General features: G+C 51.6%; 1 protein-coding gene across 1 annotated transcript; it reads right to left on the reverse strand.

The window, feature by feature from the left end:
* Nucleotides 1-121: 121 nt before the first annotated feature.
* PMM1 (phosphomannomutase 1) lies at nt 122-22,451 on the reverse strand. Its single transcript, XM_038756913.1, has 8 exons — nt 22,333-22,451; nt 13,507-13,624; nt 10,954-11,030; nt 9,464-9,555; nt 6,683-6,782; nt 5,599-5,674; nt 5,219-5,334; nt 122-2,314 (listed from the first exon to the last, which is right to left on the reverse strand). The coding sequence occupies exons 1-8, from the start codon at nt 22,423-22,425 to the stop codon at nt 2,192-2,194; spliced, it is 795 nt and encodes a 264-aa protein (XP_038612841.1). The 5' UTR covers nt 22,426-22,451; the 3' UTR covers nt 122-2,191.
* Between the last annotated feature and the right edge of the window lie 441 nt (nt 22,452-22,892).

Here is a 22,892-nt window from a genome sequence, read left to right on the forward strand (position 1 = left end):
TTGTTCTCTGTCTCCCCCTTTTAGACTGTGAGCCCACTGTTGGGTAGGGACTGTCTCTATATGTTGCCAATTTGTACTTCCCAAGCGCTTAGTACAGTGCTCTGCACATAGTAAGCGCTCAATAAATACGATTGATGATGATGATGATGATCAGAACCCGGGTCCGTGCTCTTTCCGCTAGGCCACGGTGTTTCCTGCTGCCTCTCGGAACCGGGGTTGGGAGCCCAAACCACAAAACTGAGTGGTGCTGTTGGGGGGGGTGTCTATTCATTCATTCATTCAATCGTATTTATTGAGCGCTTACTGTGTGCAGAGCACTGTACTAAGCGCTTGGGAAGTACAAGTTGGCAACATCTAGAGACGGTCCCTGTCTATTGTGTAAGCGGCAGCTTCCCCCTCCTCCGGTGAGTAGGAAAAGGGCTGCTAGTCCTTCGAGCAGCCCGTTCCCATGAAAACTCAATTATCCGGAATGACCGGGAAGGGGGCCAGTTGGAAGGTGGGAGCAGGCTGGATGATTGATAATCACGGCGTCCCTCGAAGGCGAGGGCAGCCCCGCGCCACCTGCCCGGGCTTTATTAAGCGCCGGAGGAGTGGTCCGCTCCCATCTTTCAGTCCCCGGCCCGGCAGCGGACCGCAGTGGTCCCCTGCGGGCTTCAGTGGTGCCCCCGACCCCCTGGGAGCTTCTCCATCATCATCATCATCAATCGTATTTATTGAGCGCTTACTGTGTGCAGAGCACTGGACTGAGCGCTTGGGAAGTACAAATTGGCAACATATAGAGACAGTCCCTACCCAACAGTGGGCTCCGGGCCGTGCCCGCTCAGCCCCAGCCCGCGAAAGCCTGGATGTCCCCTGGGTAGGCCAAGGGGAAGGTTCCCAATACCTGAGGTTACAGGGGGAGACTAGACTGGTAGGGTAAAGTGGCATGTGGTGGTATCCCAGTCCCGGGGGGCACCCCCTCGAAGCCCCCAACTCCAGGGAGACGCTTCCCTCGCTGAGGCCGAATGGAAAAGAGGAGGGAGGGTTTGCTCCTTCAACTAAATGCCCTTTGTCCACACTCACTCTTTCAAAAGCCAGATGGCACTGCCATGCTCGCTGGGCCTCAAGGCCAGAGGGGTTGGCCTGGCCACGGGCCAGCGAGCTCAGCCCTCCCCTTGCCGCTCTGGTGTTCGGATGGAGGGACGGGCCCGGGGAGCCGGCCGGCCTCCACCGTCCCCGGCCCACAGGTTCTCAGCCGGAGGGCTTCTCCCCTCACTTCTTCGGCCCCGACGCTGGCCTCGCCCCCGGCCGCACGGAGCACAGAGGGGGCTGTGTTGTAGAAGACATTTAGTACAGTCCGTGATGCGCGATAAAAAGTTCTCTAAAACACGGGAAGAAGCCCCACTGGCTGCCCACCCCTCTGGCGTGGCTTCTGGCGCTCACTCTCCCCGGCCCAACGCACACATGTGTGTAGCTGCACTTACACACTCTCACGCCAGTATAGAAATCTACCCCCGCCCCCCACCATACATATATATATATAACTCCTTTGCTGCTCTTCACCCCTGCCATTTCCAAACAGTGAGGGTACGGGAGTGTGAACCGGGGAGTAGGATGAGTCGGGGAGAGGGGCGGGGGAGAGCTCCGGTCTGATGTCTCTTATGGTTCCTATGCATCGGCCAGACCAGGTGGGGGTCACGGCCCCCGCCACTGTCACCCGCTCTGCCCCACAGGTGTGGAGGGGCGAACCCTCATCCCTCTAGGATGCCCCGGGCTCCCAAGGGACGTGGCCGATTCTACTGCTCCCTGGGCTGGAGGGGGTGAGGCCTGCTCCTGCCAGGGAAGAGTGGACTCTCTCTGCTCTGGCCTGTCAAGGCCCAGCTGGCCTCTTAGGCGTGCTCGCCGCTGGGCCTTGTCGCTTTCAAGGTGGCCGGGCTAGATCAGGGGCAGAGAGGGAAGGGGTCGGCACCTGGGTGGGGCGGCTCCTGCCAGGACTAGGATCCTTGGGAGGGAGAAGGGGGAGAAGTCGGAGTCCCCGAGAGCCTCCCCTTCCCATGTTCTTCAGGGAAGAGCTCAGCTTCTCGTTGCTTGCGAGGCTTCGGAGACCCCCTCTCCCCGGGGGAGGACGCGACCACTCTGGCCCCCCGTGCGCCGGGCTCAGGGGCAGGAGGGGAGGGAGGGAGAGGCCAGGGTCAGGCCGCGGCGGTGGGCCTCAGGCCTCGCGGACCCTCTCTGGGAAGAAGATCTCCCGGCACCGCTGCACCGTGTCCTGCGGGGAGACCACGGTGTGTCCCACCGTCCGGGGGTCGTCGAAGATCTCGTAGTCGTTTCCGCCCTGCACGGGGGCGGGGAAGCGGGGAGAGATGAGGTCAGCCCCCTCCCCGGCCCCGGGATCAGCCACGCAGGCCTGACTCACCCCGGGCTCTGCCACCGCGCTCGGCCCTGGGCCCTGGTTGAACCACGCGCCTGGGTCTTAGCCGCCCTTGAAGGGACGGAGGGTGATCGGCAGGACTCTGAGTGACAGATCAGAGTCAAATATGTCGCCAGCTTGTACTTCCCAAGCGCTTAGTACAGTGCTCTGCACACAGTAAGCGCTCAATAAATACGACTGAATGAATAACTGAGAAAGCAGTCCCGGGATTGGAAAATGGGTGTGAGGTGGAAAAGGAATTCAGGTGGCTAATCCAAGTCGTCTCTTGCTTCCCCATTATCTTATAAACTTTTTTTTTTAAATGGTAGAAATCCGGGATTAAAACCCAGATCCTTCTGACTCCCAAGCCCCTGCTCTCTTGGGCTGCGCTGCTTCTCATGCACCCCCTTTCCTCTTCTCCCCGTCCCTTCTGGCGTCCCCCTTACTTGCTCCCTTTACTCTTCCCCCTCCCCACCCCACACCACTTATGTCTATATCTATAATTTATTTCTCTTCTTGTCTGTCTCCCCCCGGCCCTCATCTAGACTGTAACCTCACTGTGAGCAGGGAACCTGTCTGTTTATAGTTGTATGGTACTCTCCCAAGTGCTTAGTGCAGCACACAGGAAGTGCTCAATAAATACGACTGAATGACCACCCTTTGAGGGCAGGGGACGTGAGTCTTGCTTCCGATGGGCTCTTCCAAATGTTTAGTTCAGCGCTGGGTGCTCTGTAAGCGCCCGATCGACTAAGGAGATCATCAGCGTGGCTCAGCGGAAACAGCCCGGGCTTTGGAGTCAGAGGTCGGGGGTTCGAATCCCGGCTCCGCCACTTGTCAGCTGTGTGACTTGGGGCAAATCACTTCACTTCTCTGGGCCTCAGTTCCCTCATCTGGAAAATGGGGATTAAGCCTGTGAACCCCACGTGGGACAACCCGATTACCTTGTATCTACCCCAGCGCTTAGAACAGTGCTTGGCACATAGTAAGCGCTTAACAAATACGAACGTTATTATTATTATTATTAAGGAGAAGCCTAATTGCCTTCAATTCTGAGGTGGGTTTCTGGGAGGAGGATGCCAGCTGTTCTCCATGGATTCAGGGCATCAGAGAATTAATGGGCTTAATTTGCGGGGGATTTTTGGAAAGACAGAGGAAGAACTCTGAACTCTCAGGGATTAAAGGCGCAGTAAATGGTCACCAAGGGAGGATGGAGCCTCCAATCCCGGAGATTTTGGTGAAAAGAATAAGCATTCAACCGGCAATTCAAGGGCCTGGAGGCAGCAGGCTGGACCTGATGACCTCTTGGGACGCCTTCCAGCTCAAGGATTCTTTGACCCCCCCTCCCACCCCAAGACCCATCCAGCCACTGCTTTTTATAATAATAATAATGATGGTATTTGTTAAGCGCTTACTACGTGCAAAGCACTGTTCTAAGCGCTGGGGAGGTTACAAGGTGATCAGGTTGTCCCGCGGCGGGGGGCCTCGCAGTTTTAATCCCCATTTGACAGATGAGGGAACTGAGGCCCAGAGACTTGCCCAAAGTCACACAGCTGACAGTTGGCAGAGCCAGGATTTGAACCCATGACCCTAGATTGTGAGCCCGCTGTTGGGTAGGGGCCGTCTCTATATGCTGCCAACTTGGACTTCCCAAGCGCTTAGTACAGTGCTCTGCGCACAGTAAGCGCTCAATAAATACGAGTGAATGAATGAATGATTCCAAAACCCATGTTCTTTCCACTGAGCCACGCTGCTTACGAGAAGCAGTGTGGCCGAGTGGCTAAGAGCCCGGGCCTGAGAATCGGAAGGGCCTGGGTTCTAATCCCGGTTCCGCTACTTGTCTGCTGTGTGACTTTGGGCAAGTCATGTCACGTCTCTGGGCCTCAGTTATCTCCTCTGTAAAATGAGTATTAAGGCTGAGAACCCCTGTGGGACAAGGACTGTGTCCAACCTCATTAGCTTCAATTCACCCCGGTGCTCAGAACCACGCCTGGCACCTAGTAATAAAAATAATAATTTTGGTATTTGTTAAGCGCTTACTATGTGCCAAGCACTGTTCTAAGTGGTGGGGAATCAGGTTGTCCCACGTGGGGCCCACAGTCTTCATCCCCATTTTCCAGATGAGGTAACTGAGGCTCCGAGAAGTGAAGGGACTTGCCCAAAGTCACACAGCTGACAACTGGCTGAGAAGCAGCGTAGCTCAGTAGGAAAGAGCCCGGGCTTTGGAGTCAGAGGTCATGGGTTCAAATCCCGGTTCTGCCAATTGTCAGCTGTGCGACCTTGGGCAAGTCACTTCACTTCTCTGTGCCTCAGTTCCCTCATCTGTAAAATGGGGATGAAGACTGTGAGCCCCACGAGGGACAACCTGATCACCTTGTAACCTCCCCAGCGCTTAGAACAGTGCTTTGCACGTAGTAAGCGCTTAATAAAATGCCATTATTATTATTATTAACTGGCCGAGCCGGAATTGGAACCCATGACCTCTGACTCCAAAGCCCGGGCTCTTGAAACTGAGCCACGCTGCTTCTCCAACAAATACCATAAAAACCAAAAAAACAAGACCTCTTGCCCAGAGGGTCAGAGGTCATCTTGCAGAACCAGAAGTCCTGTCTCTTTACTCCTGTCCTACCCCAGGGCTGGGGGCTAGGAGCCCCCCCGCCTCCAAATGGGGATGGGGCCATCCGATTTCCAACTTGTACTTCCCAAGCGCTTAGTACAGTGCTCTGCACACAGTAAGCGCTCAATAAATAGGACTGATGATGGAGTGGCTGGCTGAGGCGGGGCACGGTGGAAAGGTGGTGGGATCCCACCCCTGGGGCGGCTTGAACTCACGGGGCTGGTCTCGTTCCCGAAGAAGTGGATGGCGTCGAAGCTGTCCTTGCCCAGGGTGTCCAGGCAGTAGCGCTTATCCCAGCCCTCGGGGAAGACGTCGAAGCTGATCATGCCGCCTGCGGCGGGGGGGACACGGGAGTCGTGAGGCTGGCTATGTCAGGAGAGGGGACAGACCCAAGAGGGAGAGCCCGCCCTGCTGCAGCAGGGAGGCTGGGTTGCTGGGGTGACGGCAGCCGGGGTAGCCATGGCAACGGGCAAGATGCCAGGGGCCAAATGGGGGTGAACATCCCCAGAGCGAGGCTGCCTTCTCCCTCCGCTAGCCCCCTCGCCGAGCCGTCCCCTCGTGAGACTCCGTCACCCGCTGACCCCTGACCCTTCACCTCGGGAGAACCGCAGACCCTTCCCGGCAAACTCCGTCTTCAGGGCTGCCACAAACTTCTCCCGAATCTTTTCCTTCTGCGGGCGGAGAGGGGAGAAAGCGAGGGCATTAAGGAGGTCCATTTGACCCCCCCCCCCCCGGCTCTGCGGAAGAGTCTAGAAGAGGAGACAGACCTGCCCTAGGGACCCTGCTGGCCTTGCTCACTGTGGAGGTCTTTGTTACCCCGGGTGTACAAGTTTTTACTTGTACATATCTATTCCATTTATTTTATTTTATTAGAGAAGCAGCGTGGCTCAGTGGAGAAGAGCACGGGCTTTGGAGTCAGAGGTCATGGGTTCAAACCCCGGCTCTGCCAATTGTCACTTCGGGCAAGTCACTTAACTTCTCTGTGCCTCAGTTCCCTCATCTGTAAAATGGGGATTGAGACTGTGAGCCCCACGTGGGACAACCTGATCACCTTGTAACCTCCCCAGCGCTTAGAACAGTGCTTTGCACATAGTAAGCGCTTAATAAATGCCATTATTATTATTATTATTATTATTTTGTTAATATGCTTGGTTTTGTTCTTTGTCTCCCCCTTTTAGCCTGTGAGCCCACTGTTGGGTAGGGACTGTCTCTAGATGTTGCCAACTTGTACTTCCCAAGCGCTTAGTACAGTGCTCTGCACACAGTAAGCGCTCAATAAATACGACTGATGACGATGATGAGGTGTTCCCTGCCCCTCTGCCGACATGCAGGGGACTCTAGGTGGGAGGAATTTGCTTTTTCCCAGACTTCTGATCCCACCCCAAGATCAGTCTCCTGGCATGCTCTCTTTCCAGTTCCTCCCACATCTGCCTCGGTGGGCACTACCGGGGGGGTCGCCGTAGGGAGTAAGAGAGCACGGTGTGGCGGCCCCGTCCCCCGCCATCGGGAAACCGAGTCCCGTAGCCTTCCTGGGACCTCTCCGGCCTCCCTGCTGCCTCCTGACCCGATGCAGGAGGGGGGTCAGGCGCGGGGGTGTTTGCCTGCTGTGGTGAGTGGCACATAGTAAGCGCTTTAAAAAATACCATCATCATTATTATTATTATTATTATTATTATTACCTTATCCAGCTCCGAGAACTCGATTCGCTCTTCCGGGGTGCAGCTGCGGCCAATGGGGGAGATGTTCAGCATTCCGTTGCGGAACTCGATGAAGGTGCCGCTGGGATCGGATAGGCAAGAGGAAAGCGGGAGTCATACCCCAGGTGCCCCTGGACTATAAGCTTGTTGTGGGCAGGGAATGCGTCTGTTTCTAGACCGTGAGCCCACTGTTGGGTAGGGAACGTCTCTATATGTTGCCAACTTGTACTTCCCAAGCGCTTAGTACAGTGCTCTGCAGACAGTAAGCTCTCAATAAATATGATTGATCGATTTATTGTTACATTGTCCTCTCCCAAATAATAATAATATTGGTATCTGTTAAGCCCTTACTATGTGCAAAGCACTGTTCTAAGCGCTGGGGAGGTTACAGGCTGATCAGGTTGTCCCACGGGGGGCTCACCGTTTTAATCCCCATTTTCCGGATGAGGTAACTGAGGCCCAGAGAAGTGAAGTGACTTTTCCAAAGTTGGCGCAGCCGGGATTTGAACCCATGACCTCTGACTCCAAAGCCCGGGCTCTTTCCACTGAGCCACGCCGCTTAGTACAGTGCTCTGCCCTCTGAAAGCACACAGTAAACGTGCTTGAATGAATGAAAGTGTCCTCCGAGGCTCCACCCTGCAGGGCCCTGGCCATCTCCCAGGTGGAAAACCTCTGAGATGGATCCAGATCCAGACCCCATTCCGGAAAGCGCGCCGGGGAAGCCATCCTTACATTTTTCCCGCGCTGGGGATTCCAGCCCAGAGTTAGCTTAGCTGGCCACAGGGATCTCTCCCTCAGGGCCGAGTCAATCAATCCATCAATCGTATTTATTGAGCGCTTACTGTGTGCAGAGCACTGTACTAAGCGCTTGGGAAGTCCAAGTTGGCAACATATAGAGACAGTCCCTACCCAACAGTGGGCTCACAGTCTAAAAGGGGGAGACAGAGAACAAAACCAAACATACTAACAAAATAAATAGAATAGATATGTTCAAGTAAAATAAATAGAGGAATAAATCTGTACAAACATATATACATATATACAGGTGCTGTGGGGAAGGGAAGGAGGTAAGATGGGAGGGATGGAGAGGGGGACGAGGGGGAGAGGAAGGAAGGGAGTCAGAGGGAAGTGAGGCAGTGGCTGAGGAAAGGGGAAGGAGAAGTCGGGGTCATCATGGTTCCTCCCCTTTCATCATCATCATCAATCGTATTTATTGAGCGCTTACTATGTGCAGAGCACTGTACTAAGCGCTTGGGAAGTACAAATTGGCAACGTATAGAGACAGTCCCTACCCAACAGTGGGCTCACAGTCTAAAAGGGGGAGACAGAGAACAAAACCAAACATACTAACAAAATAAAATAAATAGAATAGATATGTACAAATAAATTAAATAAATAGAGTAAAAAAATAGAGTAAAAAAAAAAACACATCCCCACAGATGTGTTAAAAAATAAACTGGAGAACGATCCACTTCAATCAATCGGTGGTATCTACTGAGTGCTCACTTTCCTCAGAGCACTCTACTAAGAATTTAGGAGAGGACAATACAGTTGGTAGATTATTGGTATTAATGTCTGTCTCCCCCTCTAGAACCTAAGCTTATTGTGGGCAAGGAATGTGTCTGTTTATCGATATATTGTACCCTCCCGAGCGTTTAGCATAGTGCTCTGCACATAGTAAGCGCTCAATAAATACGACGGAGTGAATAGATGCAATCCCTGTCCTCCAGGAGTCTATAATCTAGTAGTCCTAACCATTTGGAAGAGAAACAGACAGAAAGGATTTGGGGAGAGGGAAACTCCAGAGACGAAAGGCAAAGGGAGCTCAGGGCCTACGGTTTCTTTGCCCCCCAAACCTCCCCAGATACAGACACACATACACACGCAAGCAGGGATGAAAGGGAAGCAGCGTGGCTCAGTGGAAAGAGCCCGGGCTTTGGAGTCAGAGGTCATGGGTTCAAATCCCGGCTCCGCCACTTGTCAGCTGTGTGACTCTGGGCAAGTCACTTCACTTCTCTGGGCCTCAGTTCCCTCATCTGTCAAATGGGGAGCCCCTTCCTTCCTCTCCCCCTCATCCCCCTCTCCATCCCCGCATTCTTACCTCCTTCCCTTCCCCACAGCACCTGTATATATGTATACATGTTTGTACATATTTATTACTCTATTTATTTATTTATTTTACTTGTACATATCTATTCTATTTATTTTATTTTGATGATGATGATGATGATGGGGATGAAGACTGTGAGCCCCACATGGGACAATCTGATCACCTTGTAACCTCCCCAGCACTTAGAACAGTGCTCTGCAATCAATCAATCAATCGTATTTATTGAGCGCTTACTGTGTGCACAGCACTGGACTAAGCGCCTGGGAAGTACAAGTTGGCAACATCTAGAGACAGTCCCTACCCAACAGTGGGCTCACAGTCTAAAAGGGGGAGACAGACAACAAAACAAACGTACTAACAAAATAAAATAAATAGAATAGATATGTACAAGTAAAATAAATAGAGTAATAAATCTGTACAAACATATATACATATATACAGGTGCTGTGGGGAAGGGAAGGAGGTAAGATGGGGGGATGGAGAGGGGGACACAGTAAGCGCTTAATAAATGCCATTCTTCTTCTTCTTATTATTATATTAAGTAATATATTAAATTTAATAATTTTTTTAAAAAAAGGACAGGGTGAAGACAACAACGGAGAGAGCAAAGTTGGTTTTCCAGCTCAGAGCAGGACAGGGGCGAAACCGCTTACCGTTTCTTGGGTAGCTTCAGCAGGGCCATGTAGTTGAGGCAGAAGTTAATCAGTTCCTGCAACAGCTCTTCCCCCAGATGGCTCTGGATGGTCTGAGCAGAAATAATAATAATAATAATGACAATAATGATGGTATTAGTTAAGCGCTTACTATGTGCCAAGCACTGTTCTAAGTGCTGGAGTGGATACAGGGTAATCAGGTTGTCCCACGTGGGGGGCACAGTCTTAAGCGCTTATTAAGACTCTCCCTGACTTCCCCATCGCTGTTGACGGCAATCAATAAATACGATTGAATGAATGAATTATTTACCATTCATTCATTCATTCAATCGTATTTATTGAGCGCTTCCTGTGTGCAGAGCACTGGACTAAGCGCTTGGGAAGTACAAGTTGGCAACATTTAGAGATGGTCCCTACCCAACAGTGGGCTCACAGTCTAGAAGGGGGGGAAGCACTGTACTAAGTGCTGGGGTGGCTACAAGCAAATTGGGTAGGACACAGTCCCTGTCAATCAATCAATCGTATTTATTGAGCGCTTACTGTGTGCAGACCACTGTACTAAGCGCTTGGGAAGTACAAGTTGGCAACATACAGAGACGGTCCCTACCCAACAGTGGGCTCACAGTCTAGAAGGGGGGAAGCACTGTACTAAGTGCTGGGGTGGCTACAAGCATATTGGGTAGGACACAGTCCCTGTCAATCAATCAATCAATCAATTGTATTTATTGAGCGCTTACTGTGTGCAGACCACTGTACTAAGCGCTTGGGAAGTACAAGTTGGCAACATACAGAGACGGTCCCTACCCAACAGTGGGCTCACAGTCTAAAAGGGGGAGACAGAGAACAAAACCGAACATACTAACAAAATAAAATAAATAGAATAGATATGTACAAGTAAAATAGAGTAATAAATATGTACAAACATATCATCATCATCATCAATCGTATTTATTGAGCGCTTACTATGTGCAGAGCACTGTACTAAGCGCTTGGGAAGTACAAATTGGCAACATACAGAGACGGTCCCTACCCAACAGTGGGCTCACAGTCTAAAAGGGGGAGACAGAGAACAAAACCAAACATACTAACAAAATAAAATAGAATAGATATGTACAAAATAGAGTAATAAATATGTACAAACAGGTATATATATATACCTGTCCCCTGTCCCACATCAGGCTCAGCCTCAATCCCCATTTTCCAGATGAGGAAACTGAGGCACAGGAAAGAGAGGGACGAATTTGGGGGGAAAGGGAATGGGGGGGGGTCAGCGAGGGCTGCAGCCGTCCTTCCCCTCTTTGCCCCGTTGCTTGGGGCTTCTACGGGGGGACCAGGCCAAGGGTGGTATGGGAGACGCCCCCGCGACCCCCACCTCACGCCTCCCATATGGCAGGGGACGGGCAGAGAGGTGGGCAGGCCGGCCGGACAGCCTAACCCTATAATGGGGCTGCCCGCTGCCTGCCAAGGGCACCGGGGCCGGGGGCACCCACCTGCTTGGAGAGGAGGCGTCCGTTCTTATACTGCACGGTCCCATTCTCGGCAAAGACGTAGTCAAACTTGTCGACGACTTTGTGGGCGACGGACAGGGCCGGGCCGGGCACGCAGGGCGATGCGGGGTCGTGGGGTGACGGGGGGGAGGAAGGAGGAAGACATGGGCATGGGGAAGAACTGGCACCGGGCCGCCTTCTCCGCCGCGCTCACCCACCGCTGCCCGGCCCCCGTGACTCCCACAGTCCTAATAATAATAATTGAAAATGGTGGTACTTCTTAAGCACTTACTGTGCGCCAAGCACTGCGTTAAGCACTGTGGATAAACGACAGTCAAGCTGGAAGCAGGCCCTGAGGACTGTCTCAGTCTAAAGGGCAAACCAGACCGTGAGCCCGCTGTTGGGTAGGGACCGTCTCTATATGTTGCCAACTTGGACTTCCCAAGCGCTTAGTACAGTGCTCTGCACACAGTAAGCGCTCAATAAATACGATTGATTGATTGATTGATTGATTAAAGGAGAGGGCACACAGACATTTAACCCCCCGTTTTGCCCCACAGCGCTTATCTTCCTATTTGTAATTTATTTCTATTGATGTCTGTCTCCCCCTCTAGACTGTAAGCTTGATGTGGGTGGGAAATGTGTCTATTTTACTGTATTCTCTTTACTGCCCGTGAAGAGGGTACGGTACTCTGTACTGGCTTTTTATTGTCATGTTCTCCCAAGCGCTTAGCACAGCATTCTGTATCATCATCATCATCAATCGTATTTATCGCTTACTGTACACAGTAAAGCGCTCAATAAATTCGATTGACTGACTGAGATGAGGACAATGAGGCGCAGAGCTGTTAAGTAGGTTGCCTGGGGTCACCCAGCAGGCCAGTGGCAGAACCGGGATGAGAAGCAGAGTAGCTCAGTGGAAAGAGCCTGGGCTTTGGAGTCAGAGGTCATGGGTTCGAATCCCGGCTCCACCAATCGTCAGCTGTGTGACTCTGGGCGAGTCACGTCACTTCTCTGGGCCTCAGTTCCCTCATCTGGAAAATGGGGATTAAGACTGTGAGCCCCCCATGAGACAACCTGGTAACCTCCCCAGTGCTTAGAACAGTGCTTTGCGCATAGTAAGCACTTAATAAATGCCATTATTATTATATTATTATTATTCCTTGGGCCACGTGGATGTTGGAGCCGAGAGGGACCCTGGGTCACCCTGGGCTGAAGGCCCTCATTGGCGGGGGTGACGCTCATTCACTGAATCGTATTTATTGAGCACTCACTGTGTGCAGAGCACCGTACTAAGCGCTTGGGAGAGTCTCGTCTCGTCTTACGCCGTCGAGTCGTCTCTGACCCATAGCAAGACCGTGGGCACATCTCTCCCAGAATGCCCCACCATCATCATCATCATCAATCGTATTTATTGAGCGCTTACTGTGTGCAGAGCACTGTACTAAGTGCTTGGGAAGTACAAGTTGGCAACATCTAGAGACAGTCCCTACCCAACAGTGGGCTCACAGTCTAAAAGGGGGAGACAGAGAACAAAACCAAACATACTAACAGATGCCCCACCTCCATCAGCAATTGTTCTGGTAGTGTACGATATAACAATAAGCAGACACATTCCCTGCCCGCATTGAGCTTACAGCCTAGAGGGGGAGGCAGGCATTAATAGAAATAAATAAATGACAGATATAATAATAATAATAATATTATTATTATTATGGACATATTAAGATATGGACAGAAGTGCTGTGGGGCTGGGAGAAGGGACAAATAAAGGGGGCAAGTCAGGGCAACGCAGAAGGGAGTGGGAGAAAGAGGGAAGGCCTCTTGGAGGAGATGAGCCTTCAATAAGGCTTTGAAAGGGGAAGCAGCGTGGCTCAGTGGAAAGAGCCCGGGCTTTGGAGTCAGAGGTCATGGGTTCAAGTCCCGGCTCTGCCAACTGTCAGCTGGGTGACTTTGGGCAAGTCACTTCAGTCCCCGTGCCTCAGTTCCCTCATCTGTAAAATGGGGATTAAGACCGTGAGCCCCCCGTGGGACCACCTGATCACCTTGTAACCTCCCCAGCGCTTAGAACGGTGCTTTGCACATAGTAAGCGCTTGATAAATGCCATTATTACTATTAAAGGGGAGGGGAGTAACCGTCTGTTAGAAAATACGGAACGCTTCATGAATTTGTGGGTCGTCATTTTTTTAATCAATCAATCAATCATATTTATTGAGCGCTTACTATGTGCAGAGCACTGTACTAAGCGCTTGGGAAGTACAAATTGGCAACATATAGAGACAGTCCCCACCCAACAGTGGGCTCACAGTCTAATCAGAAAAGCAGGACTCGGTGGCACGGTAGGCCAGGGTCGCCTCGATGGCCGGTGCCACCTCTCCCTCTAGCCAGTCCCTACCACCGCTCACCTCCGTCAGTGCCCGCCCTGCTCTGGCCCGCGGCCCAGCCTGCCCTCCCGCCCCCGAGAAGCGGGTCCAGTCCTCCTGGAGTCAGGACGGGGCCCGGGCGGAGCCTGGCTTGGGGGTGCCCTCCGCAGCCCGGCCCGTCGAGGCTCTCACCTTCGTCCCCCTCGCCCAGCTGCTCGGCGATCTTGGAGTAGTCAGAGCCGCCCACCACGCCGATCTTGACCCTTCCCCGCAGCTCCTGGAGGAACTCTGCCACGTCTGGGGCAATTTTCTGGTGAGGGGTGGGGGCAGATTGAGGGCAGGTGGAGAAGCCAGTCAATCAATCAATCAATCAATCAATCGTATTTATCGAGCGCTTACTGTGTGCAGAGCACTGGACTAGTCAGTCCAGCTGCCCCTCCATCTCCCCCCCGTACCCCAGGGAGGGAAGGGGCAGAGCCGGGGACCAACAGGGCCCCCGGCCCTTCTCCTGGAGTCCATCGAGCTGGACCCAGGAAACGGCCTTGTTTCTGGGAGCTGCTGCTAAGATTCGTTTATTCATTCAATCGTATTTATTGAGCGCTTCCTGTTTGCAGAGCACCAGACTAAGGCGCTTGGGAAGTCCAAGTTGGCCACATTCATTCAATCGTATTTATTGAGCGCTTCCTGTGTGCAGAGCACCGGACTAAGGCGCTTGGGAAGTCCAAGTTGGCAACATCTAGAGACGGCCCCTACCCGACAGTGGGCTCACAGTCTAGAAGGGGGAGACAGAGACAGTGACAGAGAATCAATCAATCGATCGTATTTATTGAGCGCTTACTGTGTGCAGAGCACTGGACTAAGCGCTTGGGAAGTACAAGTTGGCAACATATAGAGACAGTCCCTACCCAACAGTGGGCTCACAGTCTAGAAGGGGGGAGACAGAGAACAAAACCAAACATACTAACAAAATAAAATAAATAGAATAGATATGTACAATAAAATAAATAAATAGAGTAATAGATATGTACAAACATACATACATATATACAGGTGCTATGGGGAAGGGAAGGAGGTAAGATGGGGGGGATGGAGAGGGGGACGAGGGGGGAGAACAGAACAGATTAACAAAACATATTAACAGAATAAAAGAAATAGAATAAATATGTACAAGTGAAATAAATAAATAAATAGAGTAATAAATACGAACAAATCGGCTTGGGAGAAGGGCCCAGCCCCCAGCCAGAAGCCTTAGAGAGGGGATCCCCATAATAATAATAATTCATTCAGTCATTCATTCAATCGTATTTATTGTACAAGTTGGCAACATCTAGAGACGGTCCCCTACCCAACAGCGGGCTCACAGTCTAGAAGGGGGAGACAGACGACAAGACAAAACATATTAACAGAATAAAAGAAATAGAATAAATATGTACAAGTAAAATAAATAAATAAATAAATAGAGTAATAAATACATACAAATCGGCTTGGGGAAAGGGAAAGGGATGGAAGGGGAAGAGGGCCCAGCCCCCAGCCAGAAGCCTTAGAGAGGGGATCCCCATAATAATAATAATTCATTAATTCATTCAATCATATTTATTGAGCGCTTACTGTGTGCACAGCACTGTACTAAGCGCTTGGGAAGTCCAAGTTGGCAGCATCTAGAGACGGTCCCTAGTTTTGTTTTTGGTTTTGTTCTCTGTCTCCCCCTTTTAGACTGTTGGGTAGGGACTGTCTCTATATGTTGCCAACTTGGACTTCCCAAGCGCTTAGCACAGTGCTCTGCACACAGTAAGCGCTCAATAAATACGATTGATGATGATGATGATAATCACTGCCCAGATCCACCGCCCCACCGCGGCTGGAAGGTATGGCAGTGTGGGGCGAGGAAATACGCCGACTTGTGCTTCCCAAGCGCTTAGTACCGTACTCTGCACACAGTAAGCGCTCAATAAATGCGATTGAATGAATGAATGAATAATCCAGGAGCAGGCAAGAATAATAATAATAATGGTATTTAATAATAATAATAATAATAATAATAATGGCATTTGTTAAGCGCTTACTATGTGCCAAGCACTGTTCTAAGCGCTGGGAGGGGACGACACAAGGTGATCAGGTTGTCCCACTTGGGGGCTCACAGTCTTAATCCCCATTTTACAGATGAGGTACCTGAGGCTCAGAGAAGTTAAGGGACTTGCCCAAGGTCACACAGCAGACATGGGGCTGAGCTGGGATTCGAACCCACATCCTCTGACTCCAAAGCCCGGGCTCTTTCCCACTTACTATGTACTGGACACTATACTAAGCATCGGGGTGGATACAAGCAGGAAACAATCCCTGTCCCTGTGGGGCTCACAGTCTTGATCCCCATTTTACAGATGAGGTAACTGAGGCCCAGAGAAGGGAGGTGACTTGCCTTGGTTCACAAAGCAGACAAGTGGAGGATTAGAACCCATGACCTTTGGGTTCCCAGGCCTATGTTCTAGCCACTACACCATGCTGCTTCCACTATGCCATGATCACCTTGTATCCTCCCCAGCGCTTAGAACAGTGCTTTGCACATAGTAAGCGCTTAACAAATGCCGTCATTATTATTATTATTATTATTATTAACCCTCTCCTCTCCTTCCCATTCCCCTGCCCTACCTCCTTCCCCTCCCCACAGCACCTGTATATATGTTTGCACAGATTTATTACTCTACTTTAATTGTACATATTTACTTTTCTATTTATTTTGTTAATGATGTGCATCTAGCTTTAATTCTATTTGTTCTGACGACTTGACACCTGTCCGCATGTTTTGTTGTCTGTCTCCCCCCTTCTAGACTCTGAGCCCGTTGTCGGGTAGGGACCGTCTCTAGATGTTGCCGACTTGGCCTTCCCAAGCGCTTAGTCCAGTGCTCTGCACACAGGAAGCGCTCAATAAATACGACTGACTGACTGAATGAATAGTCCAGTGCTCTGCACACAGTAAGCGCTCAATAAATACGATTGAATGAATGAATGAACCCCGCAGTTGGGAGCTGTTGACCAGGCTGCCCCCCACCCCGTAGTGAGGGAAGGAGATTTGGGGGAGCAGGCAGACAGGCCTACCAGAGAAGCAGCGTGGCTCAGTAGGAAAGAGCCCGGGCTTCGGAGTCAGAGGTCATGGGTTCAAATTCTGGCTCCACCAATTGTCAGCTGGGTGACTTTGGGCAAGTCACTTCACTTCTCTGGGCCTCAGTTACCTCATCTGTAAAACGGGGATTAAGACTGTGAACCCCATGTGGGACAACTTGATTCCCCCCCCCCCCCAGCACTTAGAATAGTGCTTTGAACATAGTAAGCACTTAATAAGTGCCATTATTATTATTAAGAAGAAGGAACAAACGCAACCAGGCCCCTTTCCTGCACATTTAATAACAACTGTGGTATTTGTTAGTGTTTTTAATAGCGTATTTAAGTGCTTACTAAGTGCTGAGCACTGTACTAACCGGATTGGACGCATTCTCTGATAGGGCTCACAGTCTGAGAAGGGGGGGATGAGTAGGCACTGAATCCCCATTTTACAGTTGAAGAAACTGAGGCACAGAAAAGTTAAATGACTTGCCCAAGGTCATACAACAGGCAAGAGGTAGAGCCATAATTAGAGCCCAGACTTCAGACTCCTTTGCCTGGGCTCTTTCCACTAAAGCATGCTCCTTTTCCAAGGGCAGTGGAAATGCGGACAAACATGCAGGAGCCTCTTTTCCTTCGCCTTGGGTCAGGGGGCTGGGAAGAGGCAGCCTGGGGCAACTGGAAGTGTCTAGAGCAGAGTTTAGGGAGTCCAGAAGAGTCTAGGGGTCGGCAGGTGAGGACGGCTTAAGGGATGGCCAGTGTCTCTCTTTTTCTCCCCCTCCCCAACTTCCGCAGCTGAGCAGATGTCCCTGACCAGTTACACAACCAATAGGGAGGTAATCAGGAGGCCCTAAATCATTCCCAAATTGGATTCCTACCCGAAGGGTTGAGGAGGATGAGAATGTAGGGAGGAGGGTGAGAATGGGGGGCGGAGGGTGAGAATGGGGGGGAAGGAGGGAGAGGAGGGTGAGAATGGGGGAAGGACGGAGAGGAGGGTGAGAATGGAGGGGAAGGAGGGAGAGGAGGGTGAGAATGGAGGGGAAGGAGGGAGAGGAGGCTGAGAATGGGGGAAGGAGGGAGAGAATGGGGGAGGAAGGAGAGGAGGGTGAGGATGGGGGAAGGAAAGAGAGGAGGGTGAGAATGGGGGGAGGAAGGAGAGGAGGGTGAGAATGGGGGAAGGAGGGAGAGAATGGGGGAGGAGGGAGAGGAGGGAAAGAATGGGGGGAGGAGGGAGAGGAGGGTGAGAGTGGGGGAAGGAAAGAGGAGGGTGAGAATGAGGGGAAGGAGGGAGAGAAAGGTGAGAATGGGGAAAGGAAAGAGGAGGGTGAGAATGGGGGAGGGGGGAGAGGAGGGTGAGAATGGGGGGAGGAAGGAGAGGAGGGTGAGAATGGGGGGAGGAAGGAGAGGAGGGTGAGAATGGGGGAAGGAAAGAGGAGGGTGAGAATGAGGAGAGGAAGGAGAGGAGGGTGAGAATGGGGGGAGGAAGGAGAGGAGGGTGAGAATGGGGGAGGAAGGAGAGGAGGGTGAGAATGGGGGAAGGAGGGAGAGAATGGGGGGAGGAAGGAGAGGAGAGTGAGCATGGGGGAAGGAAAGAGGAGGGTGAGAATGGGGAGAGGAAGGAGAGGAGGGTGAGAATGGGGGGAGAAAGGAGAGGAGGGTGAGAATGGGGGAAGGAGGGAGAGGAGGGTGAGAATGGGGGAAGGAGGGAGAGGAGGGTGAGAATGGGGGGAAGGAGGGTGAGAATGGGGGAAGGAGGGTGAGAATGGGGGAAGGAGGGTGAGAATGGGGGAGGAGGGAGAGAATGGGGGAGGAGGGAGAGAATGGGGGAGGAGGGAGAGACTGGGGGAGGAGGGAGAGAATGGGGAGGAGGGAGAGAATGGGGAGGAGGGAGAGAATGGGGGGAGGAGGGAGAGAATGGGGGGAGGAGGGAGAGAATGGGGGGAGGAGGGAGAGAATGGGGGGAGGAGGGAGAGAATGGGGGGAGGAGGGAGAGGAGGGTGAGAATGGGGAAGGGGGAGGAGGGTGAGAATGGGGAGAAGGAGGGAGAGGAGGGTGAGAATGGAGGGGAGGGTGGAAGTAATGGCAGAGAGGAGGAGGGTGAGAATGGCGGGGAAGTGTGGCAGGGAGGAAGTGGGTGAGAATGGGGAAGGTGCTGGAAATTACCCCAAGGAGTCCGAGGGTGGACAGACTTGGGAAGGAGGTGGCAGTGGAGGGGGGGGGCGGGGGGGCCTTGAGGTGAAGACGGTGCAGGGGTTGCAGTGAAAGGTCTGGCGGGAGGTGGGGAAGGGGGAAGGGAGCGGGCCCAGGGCGGAGGAGAAGATGAGCGGGGCCCAGGGCCCACTCACTTCCCTAATGAGCAGGAAGATGGTAATAATAATAATAATAATAATAATAATAATAATAATAATGGGATTTGTTAAGCGCTTATTCTGCCAAGCACTGTTCTAAGCGCTGGGGGACATACAAGTTTATCAATCAGGTTGTCCCACGTGAGGCTCACAGTCGTCAGCCCCATTTTACAGATGAGGGAACTGAGGCACCCGGAAGTTAACTCGAGAAGCAGCTTGGCATAGTGGGAAGAGCCCGGGCTTGGGAGTCAGAGGTCGTGGGTTCTAATCATTCATTCAATCGTATTTATTGAGCGCTGACTGTGTGCAAAGCACTGTACTAAGCGCTTGGGAAGTACAAGTTGGTAACATATAGAGACGGTCCCTACCCAATAGCGGGCTTACAGTCTCCCGGCTGGGCCACTGACCAGCTGTGTGACTTTGGGCAAGTCACTTCACTGGGCCTCAGTTCCCTCATCCAGAAAATGGGTATGAAGACTGGAAGCCTCACGTGGGACAACCCAATGACCTTATATCTCCCCCCCCCCCCCAGTGCTTAGAACAGTGTTTGGCACATAGTAAGCGCTTAACAAATGCCATTATTATTATTATTAAGTGGCTTGCTCAAGGTCACCCAGCAGACAAGCAGTGGAGCCGGGAGAGTGTATAATAATAATAATAATAATAATAATTTAACAAATGCCATCATTATTATTATTAAGTAACTTGCTCAAGGTCACCCAGCAGACAAGCAGTGGAGCCGGGAGAGTGTATAATAATAATTTAACAAATGCCATCGTTATTATTATTATTATTAAGTGACTAGCTCAAGGTCACCCAGCAGACAAGCGGTGGAGCCGGGAGAGTGTATAATAATAATAATAATAATAAATGCCATCATTATTATTAAGTGACTTGCTCAAGGTCACCCAGTAGGCAAGTGGTGGAGCCTGGATAGTGTATAATAATAATGATAATTTAACAAATGCCATCATTATCATTATTATTAAGTGACTTGCTCAAGGTCACCCAGCAGACAAGCGGTGGAGCCAGGATAGTGTAAAATAATAATGATAATTTAACAAATGCCATCATTATTATTATTATTGTGACTTGCTCAAGGTCACCCAGCAGACAAGCGGTGGAGCCGGGAGAGTGTATAATAATAATAATAATAGTAAAATAATTTAACAAATGCCATCATTATTATTAAGTGACTTGCTCAAGGTCACCCAGCAGACAAGCAGTGGAGCCGGGATAGTGTGTAATAATAATGATAATTTAACAAATGCCATCATTATTATTATTATTAAGTGACTTGCTCAAGGTCACCGAGCAGACAAGTGGTGGAGCTGGGATAGTGTATAATAATAATGATATAATTTAACAAATGCCATAATTATTATTATTATTATTAAGTGACTTGCTCAAGGTCACCTGGCAGACAAGTGGTGGAGCCGAGATAGTGTATAATAATAATAATAATAATAATGCTATTTGTTAAGCACTGTGTGTGATGAGGAAGGCCTCTCCAAGCCAGCCCATCCAGCTCCCTCCGTGCCCACTGTGCCCGGCCTGTAAGCGCTTAGCACAGTGCTGTGCACACAGTAAGCGCTCCATGAATATACGACAGAAGGAAGGAATGAGTCTGATCCTCGGAAGATGCCAATGCCCCCCGGCCAGTCGGCTGGGCTACCTCTTGGCCCCCCTGGGCGAGCGGGCGGAGGCCATCCGGCCCGGCCTGGGGTCCCATTCATTGATTCAATCGTATTTATTGAGCGCTTACTGTGTGCAGAGCACTGGACTGAGCGCTTGGGAAGTCCAAGTTGGCAACATAGAGAGACGGTCCCTACCCAACAGCGGGCTCACAGGCTAGAAGGGGGAGACAGGCAACAAAACATATTAACAAAATAAAATAAATAGAATAAATATGTACAAGTAAAATAGAGTAATAAATACTTAGTCCAGTGCTCTGCACACAGTAAGTGCTCCATAAATATGATTAAAATAAATAGAATAATAAATACGTACAAACATATATATATAGATATCAACTTGTACTTCCCAAGCGCTTAGTCCAGTGTTCTGCACACAGTAAGCGCTCAATAAATACGATTAAAATAAATAGAGTAATAAATACGTACATATACATAGATAGATAGATATAGATATCAACTTGTACCTCCCAAGCGCTTAGTTCAGTGCTCTGCACACAGTAAGCGCTCAATAAATACGATTAAAATAGAGTAATAAATACGTACAGACATATATATATATCAACTTGTACTTCCCAAGTGCTTAGTCCAGTGCTCTGCACACAGTAAGCGCTCAATAAATACGATTAAAATAGAGTAGTAAATATGTACAGACATATATATATATATATATGTATATATATATATATCAACTTGTACTTCCAAAGTGCTTAGTCCAGTGTTCTGTACACAGTAAGCGCTCAATAAATACGATTAAAATAGAGTAATAAATACGTACAAACATATATATATATATAGATATCAACTTGTACTTCCCAAGCGCTTAGTCCAGTGCTCTGCACACAGTAAGTGCTCAATAAATACGATTGAATGAATGAATCAGCGCTTAGAACAGTGCTTTGCAAGCAGCGTGGCTCCATGGAAAGGGCCCGGGCTTTGGAGTCAGAGGTCACGGGTTCAAATCCCGGCTCCGCCAATTGTCAGCTGGGTGACTTTGGGCGAGTCACTTCTCTGGGCCTCCGTTCCCTCATCTGTCAAATGGGGATGAAGACTGTGAGCCCCCCGAGGGACAACCTGATCCCCTTGTAACCTCCCCAGCGCTTAGAACGGTGCTTGGCACATAGTAAGCGCTTGATAAATGCCAATTTTAGACTGCGAGCCCACTGTTGGGTAGGGACTGTCTCTATATGTTGCCAATTCGTACTTCCCAAGCGCTTAGTCCAGTGCTCTGCACACAGTAAGCGCTCAATAAATATGATTGATTGATTGATAAATGCCATTATTATTATTAAGCGCTTAATGAATGCCATTCTTACTATGATTCTATAGGTGTTGTGGGGAAGAGGGGAAGGAGGTCAGGCGGTGGGGAGGGGGCTGAGGGGGGGGAGGGCCTCCTGGGGGAGGCGAGCTGGCAGTGGGGCTTTGGAGGGAGGGAGGGAGGGGGAGGAGGAGGAGGGGAGGGGGGAGGGGAGGAGGGGGGAGGAGTAGGGTGGAGGAGGGGGAGGAGGGGGAGGAGGGGGAGGTGGGGGGCGGGGGGGAGGAGGAGGGGGGAGGAGGGAAGAGGGGGGGGAGGAGGAGGGGCAGGGGGAGGAGGAGGGGGAGGAGGGGGAGCAGGGGGGAGGAGGAGGATGGGAGAGGGGGAGGAGGAGGATGGGGAGGAGGAGGAGGGGGAGGAGGAGGAGGGGGAGGAGGAGGAGGAGGAGGGGGAGGAGGAGGAGGGGGGGGAGGAGGAGGAGGAGGAGGGGGAGGGGGAGGAGGAGGAGGGGGAAGAGGAGGAGGAGGGGGAGGAGGGGAGCAGGGGGGAGGAGGAGGATGGGGAGGGGGAGGAGGAGGATGGGGGAGGGGGAGGAGGGGGAGAGGGGGAGGAGGTCCCGCGGTACCTGTCGGGCCGGGGTCAGGGTCCCGTCCACGTCGAACAAGCAGAGCAGGCGGTCCCGGGGCCTAACGCCCTCCTCCACCGCGCCGCCTGCCATGGCTGCTCACAGCGCTCACAGACACACACACACACACTCTCACACACACAGACAGACACACGCGCGGGCGGGCCCGGGGGGCGGGGCCCGGGGTGTGATGGACAGGCCGAGGGGCGGGGGCCTGCGCGTGATGGGCAGGCCGCAGGGGCGGGGCCGGTGTGTGATGGGCAGGCCGCGGGGGCGGGGTCTGCGCGGGGATGGACAGGATAAAGGGGCGGGGCCGGGGCGCGGTGGACAGGCCGCAGGGGCGGGGCCGGGGTGTGATGGGCAGGCCGTGGGGGCGGGGCCGGTGTGCGGTGGACCGGCCGAGGGGCGGGGCCTGTGGGTGATGGGCAGGATGAAGTGGCGGGGGCCTGGGTGCGGTGGGCAGGCCACGGGGGCGGGGCCTGTGTGTGAGGGACAATCAATCAATCAATCAATCAATCGTATTTATTGAGCGCTTACTATGTGCAGAGCACTGTACTAAG

The sequence above is a fragment of the Tachyglossus aculeatus genome, chromosome 14 (assembly GCF_015852505.1).
Source record: "Tachyglossus aculeatus isolate mTacAcu1 chromosome 14, mTacAcu1.pri, whole genome shotgun sequence".
In the NCBI taxonomy this organism is placed as follows: Eukaryota; Metazoa; Chordata; class Mammalia; order Monotremata; family Tachyglossidae; genus Tachyglossus; species Tachyglossus aculeatus.

What these genes read in the sequence shown, in the direction of transcription:
- PMM1 (XM_038756913.1), bottom strand. Translation starts at nt 22,425, where the DNA reads ATGGCAGGCGGCGCGGTGGAGGAGGGCGTTAGGCCCCGGGACCGCCTG. An exon ending in CCCTGACCCCGGCCCGACAG is followed by an intron (nt 13,625 to 22,332) that starts GTACCGCGGGAC and finishes ACCCCTCACCAG; the next exon opens with AAAATTGCCCCAGACGTGGC. An exon ending in CTGAAGCTACCCAAGAAACG is followed by an intron (nt 6,783 to 9,463) that starts GTAAGCGGTTTC and finishes ATCCGATCCCAG; the next exon opens with CGGCACCTTCATCGAGTTCC.